General features: G+C 53.3%; 2 protein-coding genes across 2 annotated transcripts in view; one reads left to right on the forward strand and one right to left on the reverse strand.

The window, feature by feature from the left end:
- SYN3 (synapsin III) overlaps positions 1 to 19,800 on the forward strand; it is a 413,512-nt gene that overhangs the window by 112,955 nt on the left and 280,757 nt on the right. The window contains exons 4-5 of the mRNA XM_062201982.1: positions 4,047 to 4,203; positions 7,759 to 7,848. Of these exons, the coding sequence (XP_062057966.1) occupies positions 4,047 to 4,203; positions 7,759 to 7,848 (247 nt within the window). The remainder of the gene's footprint in view (positions 1 to 4,046; positions 4,204 to 7,758; positions 7,849 to 19,800) is intronic.
- TIMP3 (TIMP metallopeptidase inhibitor 3) overlaps positions 9,625 to 19,800 on the reverse strand; it is a 51,980-nt gene continuing 41,804 nt past the window's right edge. Inside the window, exons 3-5 of the mRNA XM_062202949.1 lie at positions 14,397 to 14,508; positions 13,912 to 14,033; positions 9,625 to 13,160 (exon numbers count right to left, since the gene is read on the reverse strand). Coding sequence (XP_062058933.1) covers positions 12,963 to 13,160; positions 13,912 to 14,033; positions 14,397 to 14,508 — 432 coding nt within the window. The 3' untranslated portion in view covers positions 9,625 to 12,962. The remainder of the gene's footprint in view (positions 13,161 to 13,911; positions 14,034 to 14,396; positions 14,509 to 19,800) is intronic.

Below are 19,800 nucleotides of genomic sequence, written 5' to 3' on the forward strand. Positions count from 1 at the left end.
CCCAGGAGAGGCCGGGGTGGGGGGGTGGTGTCCCTGCTCTTGGAAGATGGTCTCAGAAGGGCACCCTCTTTTTAGACAGCTAGGGTTTGCGTTCTGCTTCTTGGCCATGTCCTTCTTGGGAGTTCTCCATTTCTTCACGAGGAAAGGTGATGCCATCTCCGTGTAACACCTGCTTAGCCGTCACAGCTGTCTGGGACAGAAGCCACACATCTAGGCAGGAGCAGGTGTCTGGGTGTCAGAACAAGGCCAGGAGGCCCTCTGAGCCTCAGAGCCTTTAACCGCCACCCTCCCCCACCCCCAAAAAGGCAAGCAGGCGTCTAGGAAAAACATGACCACATGTGACAAAGGGCAGCTTCCTTAAGTTTATATCAGTGGGGATACAGCAAAGCCTCATTTTTAAAACCAGAAAAAGATATGAGCAGACTTTTACAGAAAAGAAAATGCAGAGGGTTATATGCCAGCCTCAGCAGAGTTCAAGCTAACCCAGTAGTGGGATATGAGTTGTCTTACAGAGGCAGATCCTTAGCAAGCTGCAAAATATGGTTTGCAAAAGCTACAATGCCAGTGAGGCTGCAGTGAGATGGATAGTCTCATAGGCAATTGGTGAAAGGCAGAAATTTTTAAAATGGGCACTTTTTTGGGGGTATCGTAAGAAAAGTTCACACCCTTTAATCCTTAATCCTGGTTCTTGAAATCTGTCTTAGCAAACTATTGGAAAATAATGGCACTGATTTGTGTGCCAAGAGATACACGTGTATAATATTGGAAACAGCCTACTTGATAAGAGTAAGCTATGGACTTCATCATGTAGTTCAGTGACTATCATGTAACTGTTAGATATTCTATTTTTGAAGATATTTTCATATGAAGGCAAATGCTTACACTGCAATATTACATAGAAGATGACAAAGCCATAATAGAAAGTGTAAAGTCAGTTATGAGTATGAGTGCATATTATATCTATATATATGGATATATATATTATATATATTATATATATATAATGTTCATGGGGTCAAAGTTTGCAGTGAAGAATTTTCCCCACATTCAAAAACCATGGGTCTTTGTTTACTTCTTTGTTTAGTCCAAGCATGTTTTTTTTCCTCCATGTAACAAACATAGACTACTTTTTAAATAATGTACAAGTGCAAATGGTTATATTGATGTGGATGCTCGTCGGTGCCAGCCAATGCCTCTCAGAAGCACAGACTTGCTCCCCCTCCACCCCTTCTTCCACCTGCTTGCTTTCTTCCCGAGATTCTGACGCTTGCCCTAACCACGGAGTGATCTGAATGATTGAGGGGGCATGAGCTCCCTCTGAACCACACACATGAGGAGGGTGCCGTGGTCCAAGGGGGCCCCTCGCAGCGAGTTACAGCTCAGCTTCGAAGACCCTGGCCATTTCCTGCGACAGTGAGGGGAGAGGCAACGTCCCCGTACATCATCCGTCCCCCCACCCCCGTTTCCGCTCCTGTGTCGTCATGATGACAGGCACCGGGGTGTACGGTGAGGCTCAAGCTCAGAGCATTTGCGCCTGCCGCACATTCTTTCCTTCTGTCTTCAGTTGAGGCAAATTGCTGCCCTGTGAGAGTTACTTTAATTCGCCTCTAAATTAAAGATGCACAGTTTATCTGAAGCTAAGTGACAAATGAATTAGCTATACCATCTGAGTGGGAACCTCAGGCCTGCAGTGGGTCCAAATTTTGTTATGTGGCTTAGAAGCTTGTGAGCCTAGAAATCATTTGGGCGATGGCAGTGTGAGTCTGGCTGGAGCCGCGTGTTGGCATAAAAGACGTGGACTTGGAGCTGGAAGCCCCGAGTTCAAGGGCAGCTCCGCTGCTCCCTGGCTTGGTGACTCAGGGGAGTTCATTACTCCTCGGGGCTCTGGTGCTCTTATCTGTGCAATAGGGAGATACAGTCCTCTGTCGCTTAACAATGAGATGTGTTCTGAGATCATGACATTAGCCGATTTCGTCATTGCAGAAACATCACAGAGTGGACTTCCGCAAACCTAGATGATCTAGATCAACCATTCAACATGAACGCTCTAATAATTGTACTTATTTCTATATTTATGTAAAGGCAGAAAGAAAGATCTTCCAACTGCTGGTTCACTCCCGCAAATGGCCATCACTGTCAGGTCTGGGCCAGGCTAAAGCCAGGAGCCAGGAATTCCATCCTGGTCTCCCACACGGGTGGCAGGGGCCCAGGTACTTGGGCCATCTTCTGCTGCCTTCCCAGGTGCATTAACAGGGAAGAGCTGGATTAGAAGCGGAGCAAGGCCAGCGCCGTATCTCAACAGGCTAATCCTCTGCCTAGCGGCGCCGGCACACCAGGTTCTAGTCCCAGTCGGGGCGCCGGATTCTGTCCCGGTTGCCACTCTTCCAGGCCAGCTCTCTGCTATGGCCTGGGAGTGCAGTGGAGGATGGCCCAAGTGTTTGGGCCCTGCACCCCATGGGAGACCAGAGAAGCACCTGGCTCCTGCCTTCCGATCAGCGCAGTGCACCAGCCGCAGTGTGACGGCCATTGGAGGGTGAACCAACGGCAAAGGAAGACCTTTCTCTGTCTCTCTCTCTCACTCTCCACTCTGTCAAAAATTTTTTAAAGATAAAAAAATAATAATAATAAAAAGAAGCAGAGCAGCCAGGGCTGTAGCTGGCACTCATAAGGGATACCAGCATCGCTGGCCATGGTTAAACCCACTACACCACAACGCCAGCCCTCAATGTCACCTCTTGGTGTCGTCCAGAGGCGACCTAAGCACAAAATTCAGGAGGCTACTGACAGCACAACACAACGTACAGTGTCATGCTAAACCTGTTCTTTCACAAATAGAGGAATTAGTTTTTAGCTCATGATAAGAGGTGTAGTCCTCATGTTATGTGTTGGACATCATTGCACATAATTGTGCCATACGTGGGTTAGATGGGCAGCCCAGGAGTGGGTTTGTTTATACCGGCGTCACCACAAGCATGTGGGTGCTGTATTAAGCTCCCGCGTGACCACAGCATCACCGCACATCGCATGACTGTATTCTAGACCTTCTCTGGGTGGGTCTCTCGGCCAACCTTCATAGCACAGTGTCTCCAGAGAGGCCCAGCCAAGAACTTGGCAGACAACCGTCATGTTAGTGCTCTCGCTGCTTTCCAGAGGTTCCCACTTGAAAGGAACAGGATGCCCTGTGTTGGAAATCTCAGGGAAGGAAGCAAGGCTCCATGGGGCTCGAGAGCCAGAGCCATGGGGCCACATGGACCCAGCTCTGCCACTTCTCCATGGCAGGCACTTAATCTTCTGAGCCTCAGGGTGTGCATCTGTGAAATGGGAGTTCATGCAACAATACCAAACTCCCAGGGCCGTTACTCTCATCCTTCTGTTCATCCCAGTCAATTCACTGAGTTATTGATAGCTGTGTTTGTTTTTTTCCCCGATTGCAAAGAAAATACATGATCCATGTCGAGAATTTAGAAAATAGACTTAGAGGGGCCGGCACCATGGCTCACTTGGTTAATCCTCCACCTGTGGTGCCGGCATCCCATATGGCACCAGGTTCTAGTCCTAGTTGCTCCTCTTCCGGTCTAGCTCTCTGCTGTGGCCTGGGAAGGCAGTAGAAGATGGCCCAAGTGCTTGGGCCCTGCACCTGCATGGGAGACCAGGAGGAAGCGCCTGGCTCCTGGCTTCAGATCGGCGTAGCTCCGGTCATGGCAGCCATTTGGGGGGTGAACCAACAGAACAAAGATCTTTCTCTCTGTCTCTCTCTCTCACTGTCTATCTGTCAAATAAATTTAAAAAAAAAAAAAGTAGACTTAGGAAAGAAGCAGAAGAAAGTACTTGGTGTTTTTAGGCCCCCGTTTATGGTTGGTGGCTGTGTTTGCCACTGACCCTCCTCCTCCCCACCCCTGCCAGTCTCCAGCCTCCAGTGTGAGCAGAGAGCTCCCCTGGGCAGTGACCACACGTGGCCAGTGCTGTGCCGGCAAGCAGTGGCTGCCCTGCTGTTCCACTCCCATGCCTCTGTGGTGACGCTGCTGTCAACCCCTCTCTCTCGGCAGATCCTTCAAGCCAGACTTCATCCTGGTCCGCCAGCATGCCTACAGTATGGCCCTGGGCGAAGACTACCGCAGCCTGGTCATTGGCCTGCAGTACGGAGGGCTGCCCGCCATCAACTCCCTCTACTCCGTCTACAACTTCTGCAGCAAGCCCTGGGTGGTAGGTGACAGCCAGGCTCTGGCCTGCAGGGAACAGGGAGGCAGTGGGTGGCCTCCCAGCCCCCAGCTGGGCCCATTCCCCAGTCTTGGAGTCCCCGGGAGGGAAACGAATCTTATTTAAGCAACTGCATAGGCAACTTGGATCTCAATGCTGCCCAACAAATGTTACATAGTAGCATACTACAAGAGAGAGTATTGTTATAACCACACAAAGTATTCAGTGTTAGAACATTATTAGACAGTATTGTGGTAATATAACATAATAGTACCATAATAAGGACCCTTACCATTTTTGCTAACATTCTGTTATCTTATAATCATTATTATTAACAAGCAGCATTTATTGAGCACTGACTGTATACCAGAAAACTCTGCTGCTGGTGTGGTCTGTGAAGGGAGCATCACTCCTCTGTTTGCCGAGAAGGCCCAGGTGCAGGGTGGTTAAGGAGCTTGCTCAGGGTCGTGCAGCCAGGGGGTGGTGCAGCCAGAGCTTGAACCAATCTATCTCCAACCCCCAAGCCTTGATTTTTCCCTGCTTTTATCCATTAATTTCATTCATCTGAATTTCCATTGTGTTACCCATAAGAGAAGTTTTCACTGATATCCCCCCCTCCACTCCCCCAAATCCTCCCAGGTCCCTTAGGCCGCGTTATTTTCCCCCAGTACCTATCTCCCCCTAGAATGGCTCCATCCATTCGTCTGTGTGTGCTCTCTCTCGTACTAGAAGTGACGCATTAGTTCATGCAGCAAATACGTCTGGGGCACTTGCTCTGTTCCAGGTGCTGTCCTCAGTCCCAGGCCCAGAGCACTGAGAAATCAGATCGCAGTCCGTGTCTCGCGGCTGCATTCTAGCAAGCCGGGGCACCTGCAGTGCGTTAATAACCACGCCAGATATGTGCTGTGTCCTGTGATAAGTGCCATGGGGGGAATCGGAGGAGGAAGGGGGCTCAGGGAACGCAGAGGTTGTCCGGGCAGGATGTAGAACGCGCCCTGTGATGGCTACAGCCCCCAGCTCCCCCTGGCTTTGCTCTCTGTCTTCTGGTGGTGTAGGGCCCCTTTTGAGAGCAGGGGCTCGGAGCAGACCGCTCGGGTGCAGGCTCCCACACTCATGAACAGCACAGGCTCGGGCAACCTCTTTGACCTCTCTGAACATTTGCAGCCTCCTTATTTGGAAAACAATGATAATTATAGGGCCCTCCTGGTGGGGTGATGCGTTAATACAGGTAAAGTTTCTACAGTGCTGGCTGGTGCAAAATACACAGTCAATAAACAGCGATCATTCTCACGGCCCCTGGCCCCGGAACAAGTCTATGCAGAGTTGGCCCGCAGGGGTTTTTGCGAGATTACATGCACGAATCAAATAGATATGGACAGTGTTTACCACTTCTGGCCCTGGTCTCTTCCTCGTGCTGCCCTACGGAGCGTTTTGGCCTATGGCGTTCAAGATTCAAATGCCACTATTAGGAAAGGGTCCTAAACGGCACTGGAGCCCCGCCCCCTTGCTCTTCCACATAGCTGCAGTAATGGTCACTAGGACATTGGTTACCACTCATTATGCACTGTCTGCACACAGGCCTTAACGTGCACGTTGGTGGAATTCTCAGACACCCTGAGCAGTATTGCGAATCTATATGAGGGCACTTCAAGGAGTTTATGAGAATGAAAAGATGAATTTATCTTGATTAAAAAAAATCTGAAATCTAAGCATGTTATTTTTTCCTAAAGCACATTTCCATCAACTTTTTTGCTGATTCCTCATGGGCCTGTGTTTCAAAAAAATTTTGTACCAAAATGAATTTAAATTTTAATTCTATTTCCCATGAACTTTTGGAAGCCCCATTGTACAGATATAGAAGTTGAGACCCCCATAGCTACTAGTGAGTGGTGGAGCTGGACCTCCCTGAATCCCATGGGCTTTGTGAGCAGTTACCCTTCCTCTCTGGACCCCAGTTTCCTTTTGCCTCATACAAGGGGCTCAGCCCTCCTCCCCTTTCCTGAATCTCAGAGATCTTACAGACCTTCCAGATTGACCCCGTGTTGTGCTACACCTGCACACGCCAGTCTCGGGCTGCTGCTGACAGTCTTGAATTCGCCACTCTCTCTGTCCAGGATCTCAGAGCTGAGTTACCCTCACATCGGTCTGACACATGACTTGACCCCCCTTCTAACCACTGGGCAGCCATATTCCACCACAAATCGCAGCTTCTTTCCACTGGATCAGAACCTAACTGGCTCTTCCCTGCTTGTATCCAACAGCACTTTGCCTTCTCCTCCTGGGTCTGGCCTGCATGGCCCCTGGTTACCCCTCCTCTCTCACTGTTCCCTGCCCTTGAGGCTACAACCATGGCAACCATGGCAATCTTCAGTATACAGTCATCTTGCTGCACACCTGCTGTGCCCTTCCTCCTTTTCTGTTCCAGGAAATCTTCCTGACCCCCACTTCGTCCCTTTCCCAACGCCCAGACTCCCCATGCCACCCGCCACCAAGGTACATTGGTACCTTGGCCTCGTATTACAGGTGGTCTTTTTTCTCAGGCTGGCCTGCTGTGTTCAGCTTGTTACCCTAATAACCAAGCTGCTGTGGATTGAGTAAGATTTGGCTCCACTCTGCTTCCTGGCTTGCCATGTGGTCCTTCTCAAGCAAAGGCTCCGCCATTGCCAACCACTGCTCTCTCACCAGGCACCAGACCTGTGGCGCAGCCTGATCTCTACCCTCCGAAGCCGTGAGCCAGAGTAAACCATTTTTCATGACACAGTTAGCTCCTGTCAGGTATTTTGCTGTCATAACCCAAAGCCGACCAATGCACAGGCACAGAGCCAGGCACAGAGTGAGCCCTGCGGGGTGATGGAGCTGATCCTCTAGCTCTTGAGACAACAGCTGACCGACCAGTGGCCAAGCAAAGAAGCGTGGGTGCAGGAGGTGGGAAGGGACGTGGCTTGCATTGTTGGAAATAAGGAAGAGGTGTACAAGCAGAGACAGCGTTGGTCAACAGTAGCAATGCCTCATGTGCAGGTGCTCCTGGGGACCGGGACCTGCTCTGAACGTGGTGTATCCTTCCAACAATCCTTGGACAGAGGGTCTCTAGCATCATCTCCAATTTACAAATGAATGGCTTCCCAGGATACACAGCTAGTAAGGGGCAGAGCAAGAACTTGAACTCAGGGAGGCCACATCCAGAGCCTGCACCATAAACCCCTATGCGGTGCTGCCTCACTGGATAGGCAGGCGGAGGCGGAGAGACAGCCTGAATGTCAGCAGGTGGTGCTGACTGAAGACGTGTGTGAAGTGCTGAGCATGGAGGTGGTGCTCATTTAGTTCAGGCCGGCTGAGCCCCGTGTTCTGCCTCCTCACTAGGTCTTGAACAGGAATGGAGTGTTTGATGCAACTGAATGATGGAAAGGGAGTCACTGTCCAGGCCCCTGTCTGATAGGCAGGGGACAGCTACTAGGGACCAGCTCAGAAAGGGTGGATGCAAGTTAGGGTCGAGTTGGGGGTTTGGCCATACTGAATGGCCATGTGGTTGACTAATAAATGTCCCCCTCTCTTCTGTCCTAGTTCTCTCAACTCATTAAGATCTTTCACTCCTTGGGCCCTGAGAAGTTCCCACTGGTGGAGCAAACATTTTTTCCCAACCACAAGCCAATGGTGAGTGCCCGTTTTTACTTTGTTGTTGTCATGTTGTGAACGAATGCGGACGGCAGTGTCTTCATTCCCTTCGGACAGAGGAGGTAGGCCCCGGGCCCCTCCCTGACCAGCGGGGCTCTAACTGGTCCTGTGGGAATGCCTGGCTTTCCTAAGGGAAGAGTCGTGCCTCCGGCAGAAGGGAAAATGGCAAGAGCTGGGCCACACGATCCCTGGGATCTTGGCGGTTTTGATCAAATCGGGACAGCTTGATCTAGCGTGTTGGAGCCAGAGCTTGACGAGAGAGCTGGAGAGTGTTTTCAAGGTGGGATGTTATTTCACTCGAGCTCTTTCTGGGACGTGGTTTCAACTCTGGTTTTTTAAGAAAAGCAATGATGTTTTGGTTTTTGCATTGGCTGTTGAAGGGCAGTGTACCTGTGTGTCCAACTTTTGAATATACTGTGGTCGTCTCTGGGAAGCAGCTGGGACTTAGCTCAGAGTACGTGTGTAGCCTCTGCTTTGGAGGGCACCTGGCTGGGAGAGGTTAACATCTCTTTGAATGAAGTGGAGAGTTCTCCATCCACAGCTGGAAGAATCTGGGGGCTGGGGTTCTGGGTGGCTGGAAGCACTCCATGATGTGCCTGCTTGCATGGTTGGTGGTCTTCTTAAACTGGATACAGGAATGCAGGGTCATGACCCTATGATTGGCCTTGCAGGGAAGGGGAACCTTGGGGAACAGGATAATTCATGCAGTATCCCATAGTCCCAGCAGGGGACCGTGGTCTGTTTGTAGAATCCCAAGCTCATTCTGTTGAGCTGGACAACCCTGCTTGTTGGACTGCAGGTTCTGGGTGGGAAGCAGTCCAAGCAGGCAAAGGTTTTCCATTGAGAGTCTTTCCTGTGTATCAGATCCTGTGAGTCACAGAATCCAGGGTGTGTTGGCTGGGATAAGGGGACATGTGTGAGACCCGGCGTGTTCCAACAATGTATGAAAACAGTGGAGAAAATTCAGGGTTTGTCATCAAACCAGCCAGAGCTGGATTCCCAGTTCTGTCCACTAGCTAGGTCTGGGGTCGTGACGTGGATGAAAATCACAGAACAAACTCATCTGGTTGTTGAGATTCCATGTGATTACATGTCTAAGGTGCTGTGCCTGGGGTGAGATAGTGGAGAAACTTCCCTACAGGGGTAAACGCGCTAACATGGAACGCTGTCAGTGGTGGGGTGAAATCTGGGTGAGGGGTCTGCAGCCAGCTCCATCGTTGTGGGTGACAGACACAGCCATAAGCCCTGGGAGGAGCCCCCCAGCTGTCATGGGGCCTCATGAGTTCCTGGGATTCCCACTCAGGCCAAGCCACAGTTGGAATTTCAAACAGGCAGTTGACAGGACGGCTGTTGGCAGGCTCTGCGTGTCCTCCCACCTGCACCAGGTTGAGAGTCTTAGGTAGAAAACAAGGTGGGCTGTGTCAGGGCCTCCGTGAGGGCAGCCTGTGCCACTCACAGGTGACAAAACAGAGGTCCAGATTCCGCGGATCGAGGGAGAACCCCGGCCACCGCGTGAGGGAGCCAAGGCCAGGCTGGATTAGCAGCTGGCGGGGAATCTAGGGCACCTCTCACCCCACCCCCACCAATTAAAAAGGACTAGGGCCCAAGTTGCAGAAATGGCTGGAAGGAGAGCACGTGTGTAGACCTGGAGTTGGGACAGGCAGGAGAGACTCCCAGGTCCCTCCGACGTCTGTGTAAACCACGCCTCCCCCCCTCCCCGGCAGCTGGGACACAGAAGTCAAGAGACAGCAGGTGTGTGATAGAAATAAAACCAATTTACTGTTTAGAATAAAGGACACACTATAAAAAGTGAACATTATGCAACATTATAAGACAATATACATTCACGGAATATAAAATTCATAAATAACATGGAGGAAAACTGTAAACAGTGCTACAAAATTTAGCAACAAATACATTCCTTCCAGACAGGGCTTTCTCTGGTTGGTTTCTCTCCATCACTTCTGGGTTGCAGGGCAGCAGACTGGCTAAGGAGAAAGGTTGGCAAGGGGCTGGGGGTAGGAGGAGTCAGGACAATCTAAAGCCCCACCCCCAAAGCATGAACCATTCTCTAAGTTCTCCTCTTATCTCCAAAGAGCCAGCCTTGACGTTGGTGATAGGCATCACCTCTGTCTTCCCCCACTTTGTTTTACGTGTTTCTCTATGATTAAAAAAATACTCTGGCAATATTTTTATTTAGCTATCCAGGAGCCAAACACGTGGGTGCCACCTTGGGGTCCTCTACACTGCCAATCGCCTTGCACAAGAGGAAGAGGAAGGCATGGGACAGGGAAGGGCGTTGTCTCCTAGGGGCCAACAACTCTCCTGGACAGAGTAGTTCCAGTAAGTTCCTTTTCTGTCCACGGTCTGTAGTGTGAAGAACGGTGCTCATGGGTGGGCGTGGCTCCCGTGCGGCAGGTCTGGAGCTCAGGGAGTCCCCTAGGGTCACCTTCCCTGGCCCGATGCAAGGGCTTGCCCGAGAGGCAAGAACCGGGCCTGGGGTTGCCTTGATTGCAAGGCACAGAGGAGGCAATGGAAACTTGGAATCGTAGCTCCCGTGGGCCTTAGATTTTTTTGTTTGTTTGTTTTTTTAGGAGAAATCATGGCTTTGCACTTGGTGGGGTAAGGGGGCTGGGAGTGAAGCAGCCTCCCCGGGGCCAGTTGACCCAGAGCAAGCACGTGGAGGGGCCTCCTCCTTGCCGCTCCAGGAGTCTCGGTGGCCACTTCCTTCTCTTCCCTCTGCCCTGCCAGTCTAGCTGCCTGCCCAGTAGATGTCTTACCCTCCGTTCTACTGTAGAATTTGATTCAGGAAAGTGGCGGCATGTGGGTTTCATTTTTTTTTTCTCTTAAACACAATGTACACATATTACAGCCTACACATGACACAAGATTTAGCAAAATAAAACGTTCACAATATGATTGAAATACAGAAGTGTCTTCTCAGCTACATAAATGACTTTAAATTATACAGGAAGTGAACAGGTGAAATAAACAAAGCTATAGCTTATAGAAAGCTCAAAAACCGCCCTCTGACAGTATCCTGTGCCCAGGGTCTCCCCACTGGGGCCTAGCAGAAGGGGCTGTGCCCCCTGCTCAGGCCTTACCCCCAGGGCCCTCCCGGTGAGAGAGGGGGTGAGTCCAGCAGGGACCCAGCATGGCCAGGCGCCTCACCCAGGAGATGCTCACGTCCACTTGCAGGAAGGCACTCGCATGGGGTGGCTCAGGGGCTCTGCCTTGCAAGCCTTTGAGGTGGAAGCACAGACAATCCCCAAACCCCAAACCTAGGGCCTCCCCCGTCGATCTGGTGACCTCAGCTCCACTGTTCTCCCCTGGCAAGGGCCAGGCCTCCTGTCTCCCCTCTGCTACATGGCGTGGCCAAAAGGGGAAGTGCCCAGCTTGAGGAAATCGATCCCAAGGAAATCCAACACGTGCACTGCCTTCCCCCGCCGTGGGCGTCTGTCAAGCCCCTTGCCTGGGCCTGTGTGTGTGTGTGTGTGTGTGTATGGGTGGGTGGGTGCGCGCATGCGCAAGACACTATGACCTGTTGCCTACTTTTCTTTGCTCCTGTTCAATTGGCAGCTGTTTCCTAAAGTGGAATGAACTGAAGATACAAATGCTAATAGAGGATACATACTCATAATCTGGTGAGAGAGAGAGAGAGAGCAATCACGTTAAACGTCCCCTTCCCACCAGCCCCACCTCCGTAAGAGATACACGTTATCGCCTAAGCTCAGCATCTCCCTTCCAACACTAAAAATAATCTTATTTCATAGGAGAATTTATATTATAGTTTTATTTCAAAGAGCACAACAAAAGCCCTCTCCAGCTGTGTACAGAGCCAGGCTTCCCAGGTAACCCCCTCAGTTTTTAATTCCACAAGGTAAGGACCTCGGGCGCTGGGACTGGGGTGGGCAGCCATCTAGCCAGGGCAAGACCCTCGGCAGCTCTCCCTCCTGTGCCCAGGCCCCCAACCCCCAATGTCACCCTCCGCCCCGGCCACGCCAGCACGGTGGTTGCCTAGCAGAGGGACAGAGGCCAGAGGAGCCCAAGAATGGGGAAAAGAGGGTGTTCAGATTTTTAATAAATGTCAACTTGGAATGTCATGATTTTCTTCAAACAAGCAACAATGAGAGATTAAACTACTGGCGTATTTAACAGCATTGAACAGAATTCTGTGTCCTATAAAAAATTAGCTTATGTCCCATGTGGGTATATGCCAAGGCGTGTACAAACACATCCCCTAGGTGAGCTAAGCACTACTTTGGAAATAGTATTCTCAACCCACACCTCCGGGGCTCTAACTGCGGATAGCATCTGGGGTGTGTATTTGTCCCATTTACACGAAGGCAAGCCCCCAGCCCAGTCCACCAAAGAGATTTCCAGGAGGAACTCTCGCGAGAGGCAGGGACAGCAAAGACATTGATCTCTGTCTGGCTCCCGAGCCTTTGTCCCTTCCTGTCTTCTGACAAAGTGCTGTGCTGCAGGCCTGGCTGCTGGCTTCAGACTCAGAAACATCTGGCCAGCCCGAGCAGGGCCGGGGGTGGGGTGGGGGGCAGCTCTGTGCATCTGTGTCCTCTCTCCCTCTCTGGCCGTCTCTTCCTGCAGACACAGTCAGACACAGTCCGGCTGGAACATACATGCACCTCGACCCTACCTGATCCTGAAACAGTTGGCCTTCCAGAAACTTCCATGTCTGTGTGCTGGGGGGCGGAGGGGGGGGTGTTGGGAGATGGGGAAGATAAGAGAGGAGCAGGTATGACAATGCCTGGATGGGATAGTTTTTCGATTTCTGTTTTCCTAAAAAAATATAGATTATATTATCACGAAGAAGAGGCGTATGCTGGCATGGTACCAGAATTCCCAGGTGGACATGGGTGAGGTCAAAGCCTAAACGAAGGGGAGGGGGTGGGGCCAGGAGACGAGTTCCAAATCAATCCATGACAGTATAGATTTTCTTTTTTTCTTTAAGTGTTCGAAGTGCTAAATTTGCGAGAAAACAGGCACTAATTTCATTGTCACCATCTGGGAAGAGTTAGTGTCCGAGGAAAGCTCAGCGGGTGGGGAGGGAAGAGAGGTGGAGCAGGGTCTGGCGCTCAGGGGTCGGTGGCGTTGATGGTCGTCTTGTCCGGGGAGCCCCAGCCCCGGTACCAGCTGCAGTAGCCGCCCTTTTGCCGGATGCAGGCGTAGTGTTTGGACTGGTAGCCGGGGTAGCCGAAGTTGGAGAGCATGTCGGTCCAAAGGCACTCGTTCTTGGAGGTCACGAAGCAGGGCAGGTAGTAGCAGGACTTGATCTGCAATCAGACCCCAGCCCACAGTTGGACTGCGCCTGCGTGGCCCAGGCCCTCCCCTGTGACCACAGCCCCTTAGCGATGATGATATAACCACCACAGGCTTGTGTTTATTGAGCACCTGCTGTATACCTGACGTTCTATGTGACTGCCCTTTAATGCTTGCCCCAGTTTTACCCTCTTTCCTGCAGAGGAAGAAAGAGGGGCTTAGAAGGGTGAAGCTACTTGCTCGAAGCCACACAGCTCATGAGCCGGGGAAGCAGACCCCCGAAGGGGTCTGTCCTTCTCAAGTGGGATGGGAGACCCCAGCTGGTGCTGAGAATCGAGAACTACAAAGCTGAGAGCACACACTGCGGGGTCCAGCTGCCCTGGGCTGGAAAACAGGCTCAGTGAGCTGTGTGGCCCAAGGCGAGGTCCCGAAGGTGTCCTAGCCTCTCATTCTTCGTCTGGAAAATGGGGGTACCCTTACGCAATGACAAGCACACTGGGGAGCTTGGAGGCTCCTCCCCACCCCCTGCCACCCATAGCAGGAAGGCTGCGCTTTGGCCTGGCTGAAGACAGGCCCTGCAGCACCTGGCATCAGGAGGCCACCAACGAGTCAGCTGCTGGGGGAGTCCATTAGGGACCACGTGGCCTCTGGAGGCCACAGGTGACAGCACGAGGCATTCTTCCCTCACCTTCCATGCTGCTCTGCCTTAGCAACACTGCTCAGACCTGCTCCTCCTGCCCTCCCGCCCCTCCTCCCCCGGCTTACCTTGCAGTTACAGCCCAGGTGGTAGCGATAGTTCAGCCCCTTGCGCTGGGAGAGGGTGAGCTGGTCCCACCGCTCCACGAAGTTGCACAGCCCCGTGTACACCTTGCCATCGTAGACACGGCCTGAGGGAGGGACGAGGAGGTCAGGCAGGGGGAGGCGTTCTGTCCAGGGCCCAGCCGAGGGGGAAGAATTTACATCAGCCGTGTGCCCGTGAAGGGCAGGTGCTGCGCTTGTGGCTTCTCGGAACCATGATTTGATTTCATCGTCCCCGACAGCTGTAAGCCAGACTGCAGCCCCATGTTCCAGACCAGGATAATGAAGGTCAGAGAGGTCAGGTGATTTGGCCAAGGTCCCAGGCCCAGCCTCACACGCTTAGCCCTGGGCAGGCCAAGAGGGACTCGTCACTGGCAGCTCCTCACAGCTGTCTACGCACTGGCCAGCGTCCACACCACAGCCGGGCCAACCACGCCCTATCTGCCCGTTACCTGTCAGCAGGTACTGGTACTTGTTGACCTCCAGCTTCAGGCCACAGAGACTCTCGGAAGCTTCCGTGTGGATGTACTGCACGTGGGGCATCTTGGTGAAGCCTCGGTACATCTGTGGGCAAGAGGAGCACCGTGAGCAGAGGGCCACAGGCCAGCGAGGACCAAAGCTGCTGCTTGGTCCCCCTTGCTGGCCACCACCCTGTGCACCCCGAGAGGGTCCAGGGTGGAGCCTTCTCAGGCAAACCTCCCTATCCAGCACTCTCCCCTTCCAGTCGTCCCACAACACTGTTCCAGCTACTCACTCCTCGACCCAATCCAGCCAAGGTACTGTGCACAGGGCTCTTTGTCCATCCCTGAGCACAGCCAGCCAGCACCCATGACGCCCTGGGACACTCCCCTGTGCACAAAAGCCTTCTCACTAGGTCTCTGTAGGCTCTTCACCCATGAGAACTCAGAAATGCACAGTCCAGCTGCCGCTTTGAACTTGGGTAGGGATTCTCTATGCTTTTAGAGTGCCTGAACCCCAGAGGTAGCACCTAATCGGGCATCCAGAAATCCACACGTTTTTAAGTAAGCACTTCATAGACATCAAGTTGAAGCATCTGAAATCGTTGTAGATAAACAGGGTCAGGTATCAAGCAATCTAACGCCGGTGGCTGTCAACAGGAGGTGGCAGTTTGGAGACATCTCGGGCTGTCCTAACAGGGCAGCCCCCAGAGCAAAGTAATGCCTGGTCCCCAGATGTCCAGTAGAACCCTGGTGAAGGAAACCCTGCTCTAATATTAACCCATTTCATCACCCGTGATAATGCTGAGAGGTAGGTACTGCCATGCCCATTTCACAGAAGAGAAGCCAGAGGCATGGGCAGGCTACGCGATCTGTTAAAGCCACACAGACAGTAATGGCAGGGCTGGGGTCCACTGCTGGAGTCCATGCCCCATGCCCCATCCACCACCCCCCACCCCCCACCCCCCCAGCCAGCTGCAGCCTGGGAAGTGCCTGGCCAAGGCCTCTGCTGCAGCTGGGGCCATAGCTGCCGCCCGGGCCATCTTTATCATGGGTGAACCCAATAGAGGCTGAATGTAGCCCATGAGGGTTACCCGGGCTAGGGCAATGGTGCTACTGCAGTGAGCCAGCCCGAGTGGGATGGGGTGGTCTCTGGGCCTGTCCCAGGATTTCACAATAGGACAGTGTCTCTCCGCTTTAGTTGCTGGCATGCGTGATTAATTTGCTTATGGTAATTAATACAAAGGCAGACATCACCTCATTGGCGGCTCATCTAAATGCCTCCCATTCAGCCAGAGGGGCTGGGGCTTTCTCCCTGGCTTCTAAGCCACGAGGGCCTTTCCTATCACAAAGCATTCTGTTGGCCCCAGCCTGGGAGCCTGCGCCTTGTGGAAGGGGCACCATTGTTCACATGTGCTGGGGAGGTGCCCTCCACATGGGGCCAGCCATGCTCTGGGGAGCAGGGGTGCGCCGCGTCCCGCTGCCCTCTTCCTCCGGCCCCGCGCTCGAAAAACTCCCCGAAATTTCTGTGCCAAACAACTCCTTGGTTGGATGCAGACGCTGCCTGAAGGCTGGCAGATGTTTGCACTCAGCCCAGCCGATCGGAAGTCTGCTCTTTCTGCACCCGTCTTCCCCTTTGAGGGCCTCATGGGCAAGACTCTAGCCCTGCTAGAGTGACTTTAACGGCTCCATGAGAATGCAGCTGGCAAAAACCAGTTTGGCACCCCTGCTTTGCTTTTAGGCGTGAAGAAACCTGTATTTAACATTGCTTCCGGCTTGGCTCCTGTATGCCACCCTCTAACCGGATGATCTGGACTACTTATTAAATAACTGGCTACCTCCCCTGTAAAATTCAGGGTAACCCATCTCTCATTCAGCAAGCTGGCGTGAGCGGATCCATGCACACAGAATCTCGGTTAAGGTAGACTGTACTCATTCACTTTGCTTCCCAACAGTCCTCTCGCTCTCAATACAGAAGCAGAATCGCTTTAACAAACTCCTCTACCAGCAGGGTGAGGGGGCATAGGGTCCTGAAGGTTCCTGGTATCCAGTGGGTTGACCGCGTCCTCCAGAACTGGGAAGGACGTTCAAGGTCACCTAATCCAACCAATATCACGAGCCCAGCCCCCTCAAGAGCTCATCCCTCCTGCGTCAGTCACTGCTCTGCTTTAGGGGCGAGACTCGAGCCCCTGTTTAGATCAACTCAGATGCTGGTTCCAGAATCTGAGCCTTGCTCTGCACCTGTTAGCCACTTGGAAAGTTCCTTAAGCTCTTTGGGCCTCAGTTTCTTCATCCGCACAGTGGGGCGGGCACGCACTTCATCCGGTGTTTCTGGGAGAATTAAATGACTTAGAAGAGCACCTAGCACATGGCAGTCAGCCAAAGTCAGCTTAAAAACAGCCCTGCTACGGCTCATGCGGGAAGGGTCTGGTCCTGTTCTTCCTAGCGTCGTCCCAGGGCCATTTCCCAACTTCATCTCTCAGCCAAAGTAGCTGAAGCCGCCTCAGAGTCTCTGTCATAAGCGAGCCTTTCCCAGCTGTACCCTGCAGGCTTCTGGTCCTTGCTCTGGGAAGTATCTAAGGTGCTGAGAACTTAGTGTCCCTGGGGGCCGTGTAAGACATCTAGGGACAGCTGCACATTTCCTCGTGCTACGTGGACAGCAGGGCAGGCCACGGTTCCGTCCGATGTTTCTCACGCACCTGCGGAGGACCAGGGTTCTGGATGCTGCTGTCCATCACTGGCTCACGGAACCTGCCCTTAAAGCTTGCCGACACACCAGGCAGCCGAGGCTTGCAGATGGTAGGAACCCAACTGAGATACCACGCACGGGCTTGCCCATGCAGTCTCAGCCAAAGTGCAGTCGCTTTCTGCCAAGGGCTCAAGGAGAGTCTTGAACCAGACAGAGTCACGGGCACTGGGAGGAGGAGGAGTCCCCTCAGGCTGCCCGCTGGAGCTACACAGGCAAGACCCTGCTATGGCTCGTGTATCAAACAAACCACCCGAGGAAGTCGCCAAGGGCCAAACAGGCTCGTCCCGCCCAAAGTCAGGATGTGCAAAACACATGACCAGCCGGAGTCCCCAGGGACGCTCCCGGGCCCAGCTGGGACACCATGTCCCCTGCAGCCTGCCGGAGAGCAGGCTCCCGCTGCACAAACACAGCTCCTGGCAAAGCAGCCACTTTCTCATGGGCCCAGTGGGAGATAAGGCCCCTGCAGGTTAGAGCTGCCGGTTCTGGAAACTTGCATGTGCAATGCAGTCCAGGGCCCGAGTCCCCACTAAGCTCCAAGTTTGGGTTTGCAGTCAGCTGCCACAACATTCGGGTGGCCCACACCCCCTCACCCACACGCCGTGGAGCTCTGGCTGCTCAAGGTGTGCCCGAGAGCCAGATCCAGTGCTCTGGAGTCAGCAGATGGGCAGGGTCAGCCTGCCTTTCATCAGAGGTCAGCCAGGCAGTTCGGGTTCTCATGTTCTTCCCAGCTCCCCTGGTCCTGCTCTCAGGGAGCACTCACTTCCTCGTCTGCCTCTCCGGGATAGACTTTAATCCACGAGAACAAAGCCAAAACTCCCACAGCCTGGCCTCCCTGCCTGCAAAGATTTTTCTGATACACCCTTTCCAGGATGTCGTGGGTCAGAAGCTACATAGCTGGGTGGCAAACCAACACACACAAGCAGCCCCTTCTCTCTCTCCCCTGGCAAAACCCCACACCAGTGGAGTGGGGGGGGGGACACCCCCAGAGTGTTTCAGAATCACCTCCACCCTCCAGCCACATGATCCGGACTAATTTCTTAAATAACCTTCCAGGTCTCAGCGACCTCACCTGTAAAATTCAGGATAACCCATCTCATCCACCAAGCTGGCATGAACTGATCTATGCAAAAGCTTGGCAGAATACCTGGCACATAGCGAATGGGACTTGTGCGGAGTTTTTAATCAAGCGTACCGAGGCCGAACTTTGCACGCCCAGTCTGTCGCACAGGGCTAAGTATTGCGAGGGAAGGGGAGCATAAGTGGCAGGAGAGAGAGCGGAGCCGCTACGGCTGCTCCTAGCTGCAGAGTCCCAAAAGGCTGCTACCTACAGGCCAGCAGAATCGGGCAGCCTCTCCAGGGATCCTCATACAGCTCACAGGAGGCAATAAAAGGCCCAAGAGACCTGGGAGTAAGGACAGAAAGGCAGGCAGATTGGAAGAGTCTCATTAAGAGCCCAAGATCGGGGGAGGATCCTGCAGCCTCGACTTGAACACTGGATCTGTCTTCCTGTGACTGTACAGCCATCATTTGCCCTTTGAGTCCCTGTCAGAGGTCAAAGGAAGGATTCTACATCTCACGCCAGCAACCTGACACCCTGAACCTAGGAGGCACATGTGGAATGCAATGCCAGTGTCCCCCAGCCCGGAGGTGGGGGTGGGGGGGTGTTGTGCTCTGAAGCTGATGGCCTGGCACCAGCACAGGGGGAATGGGACACACTCGCAACCCTGGTCTCCAGGCCCCGCAGGTAGCAGAAACCAAGCCAACCCCAGAACTGCTGCCTGCAAGCCCCTCCCCTCGCGGCTCTCTGCTGGTCACAGAGTGGATGGCAAACACACCTTGGGCTGGTGTGCCGTGGCCCTCCGCTGCCAGTGGTGCACAGGGGAGTTTGGGGGTGGGGGGGCTGTTGTTGCTCTTGCTGGCTCCCCACCTCCGCCCCCTCGTCTCTCCCCAGGGCCGTCTGAAGACATAAGCCGGTCTCATGACCAAGCTTAGGCAGCCAAGGGCAACTGGCCAGGGCTGACTGTGGACATTACATAACCAGAAGGCTGTGGATGTTTCCAAAATCGAATCCAAAGCAACAGGTTCCGTGAAATTCGTACGCCCAGCCTCGGGCCTCAGGCAGAACGAGGCCTGGCGGTTCCATGCTGGAGGCCGTGTGCTGCCCCTACTCAGGTCTCCCTGAGCATTAGGGTTAATGCCTGGGAGGTGGGGGTTCTTAGGCCCATGGGCTCCCACCCCAGTGCCCGCTTGGGGTGCCAACAGGTGAAAGGAGTGAAGGGGCTGTAGTGCCCTGCGGCCGGTGCTTAGGCACTTGGCTCCTGTCTCCTGTCCTTACTGCTGTTCCCGCAAGGCAGGACCTGTGTCTTCCCCATGGGTGCCTTGGGTCCTGGCCCCGAGCTCTGCACATGGGGAGGTGCTTACAAAAGCAGGGTGATGGGTCAGTTGCTGAGTTACTCGAGGTTCTGAGGCCCCCGTCATCCTTTCCAGGATCCACCACCAGCTCCCGGGCACCAAGAATGCCAGAGCTGGAAGGGCTTTTTAAGGACACCACATCCATTCCTGCCCTGTTCACAGATAGCAAAACTGAGGCCCACAGAGAGGGGCGAGGTCAACAGGCTATGTAAGAGAGGAGCTGGGCCTAGAACGCAG

This window comes from Lepus europaeus, chromosome 10 (genome assembly GCF_033115175.1).
Source record: "Lepus europaeus isolate LE1 chromosome 10, mLepTim1.pri, whole genome shotgun sequence".
Taxonomy (NCBI): domain Eukaryota; kingdom Metazoa; phylum Chordata; class Mammalia; order Lagomorpha; family Leporidae; genus Lepus; species Lepus europaeus.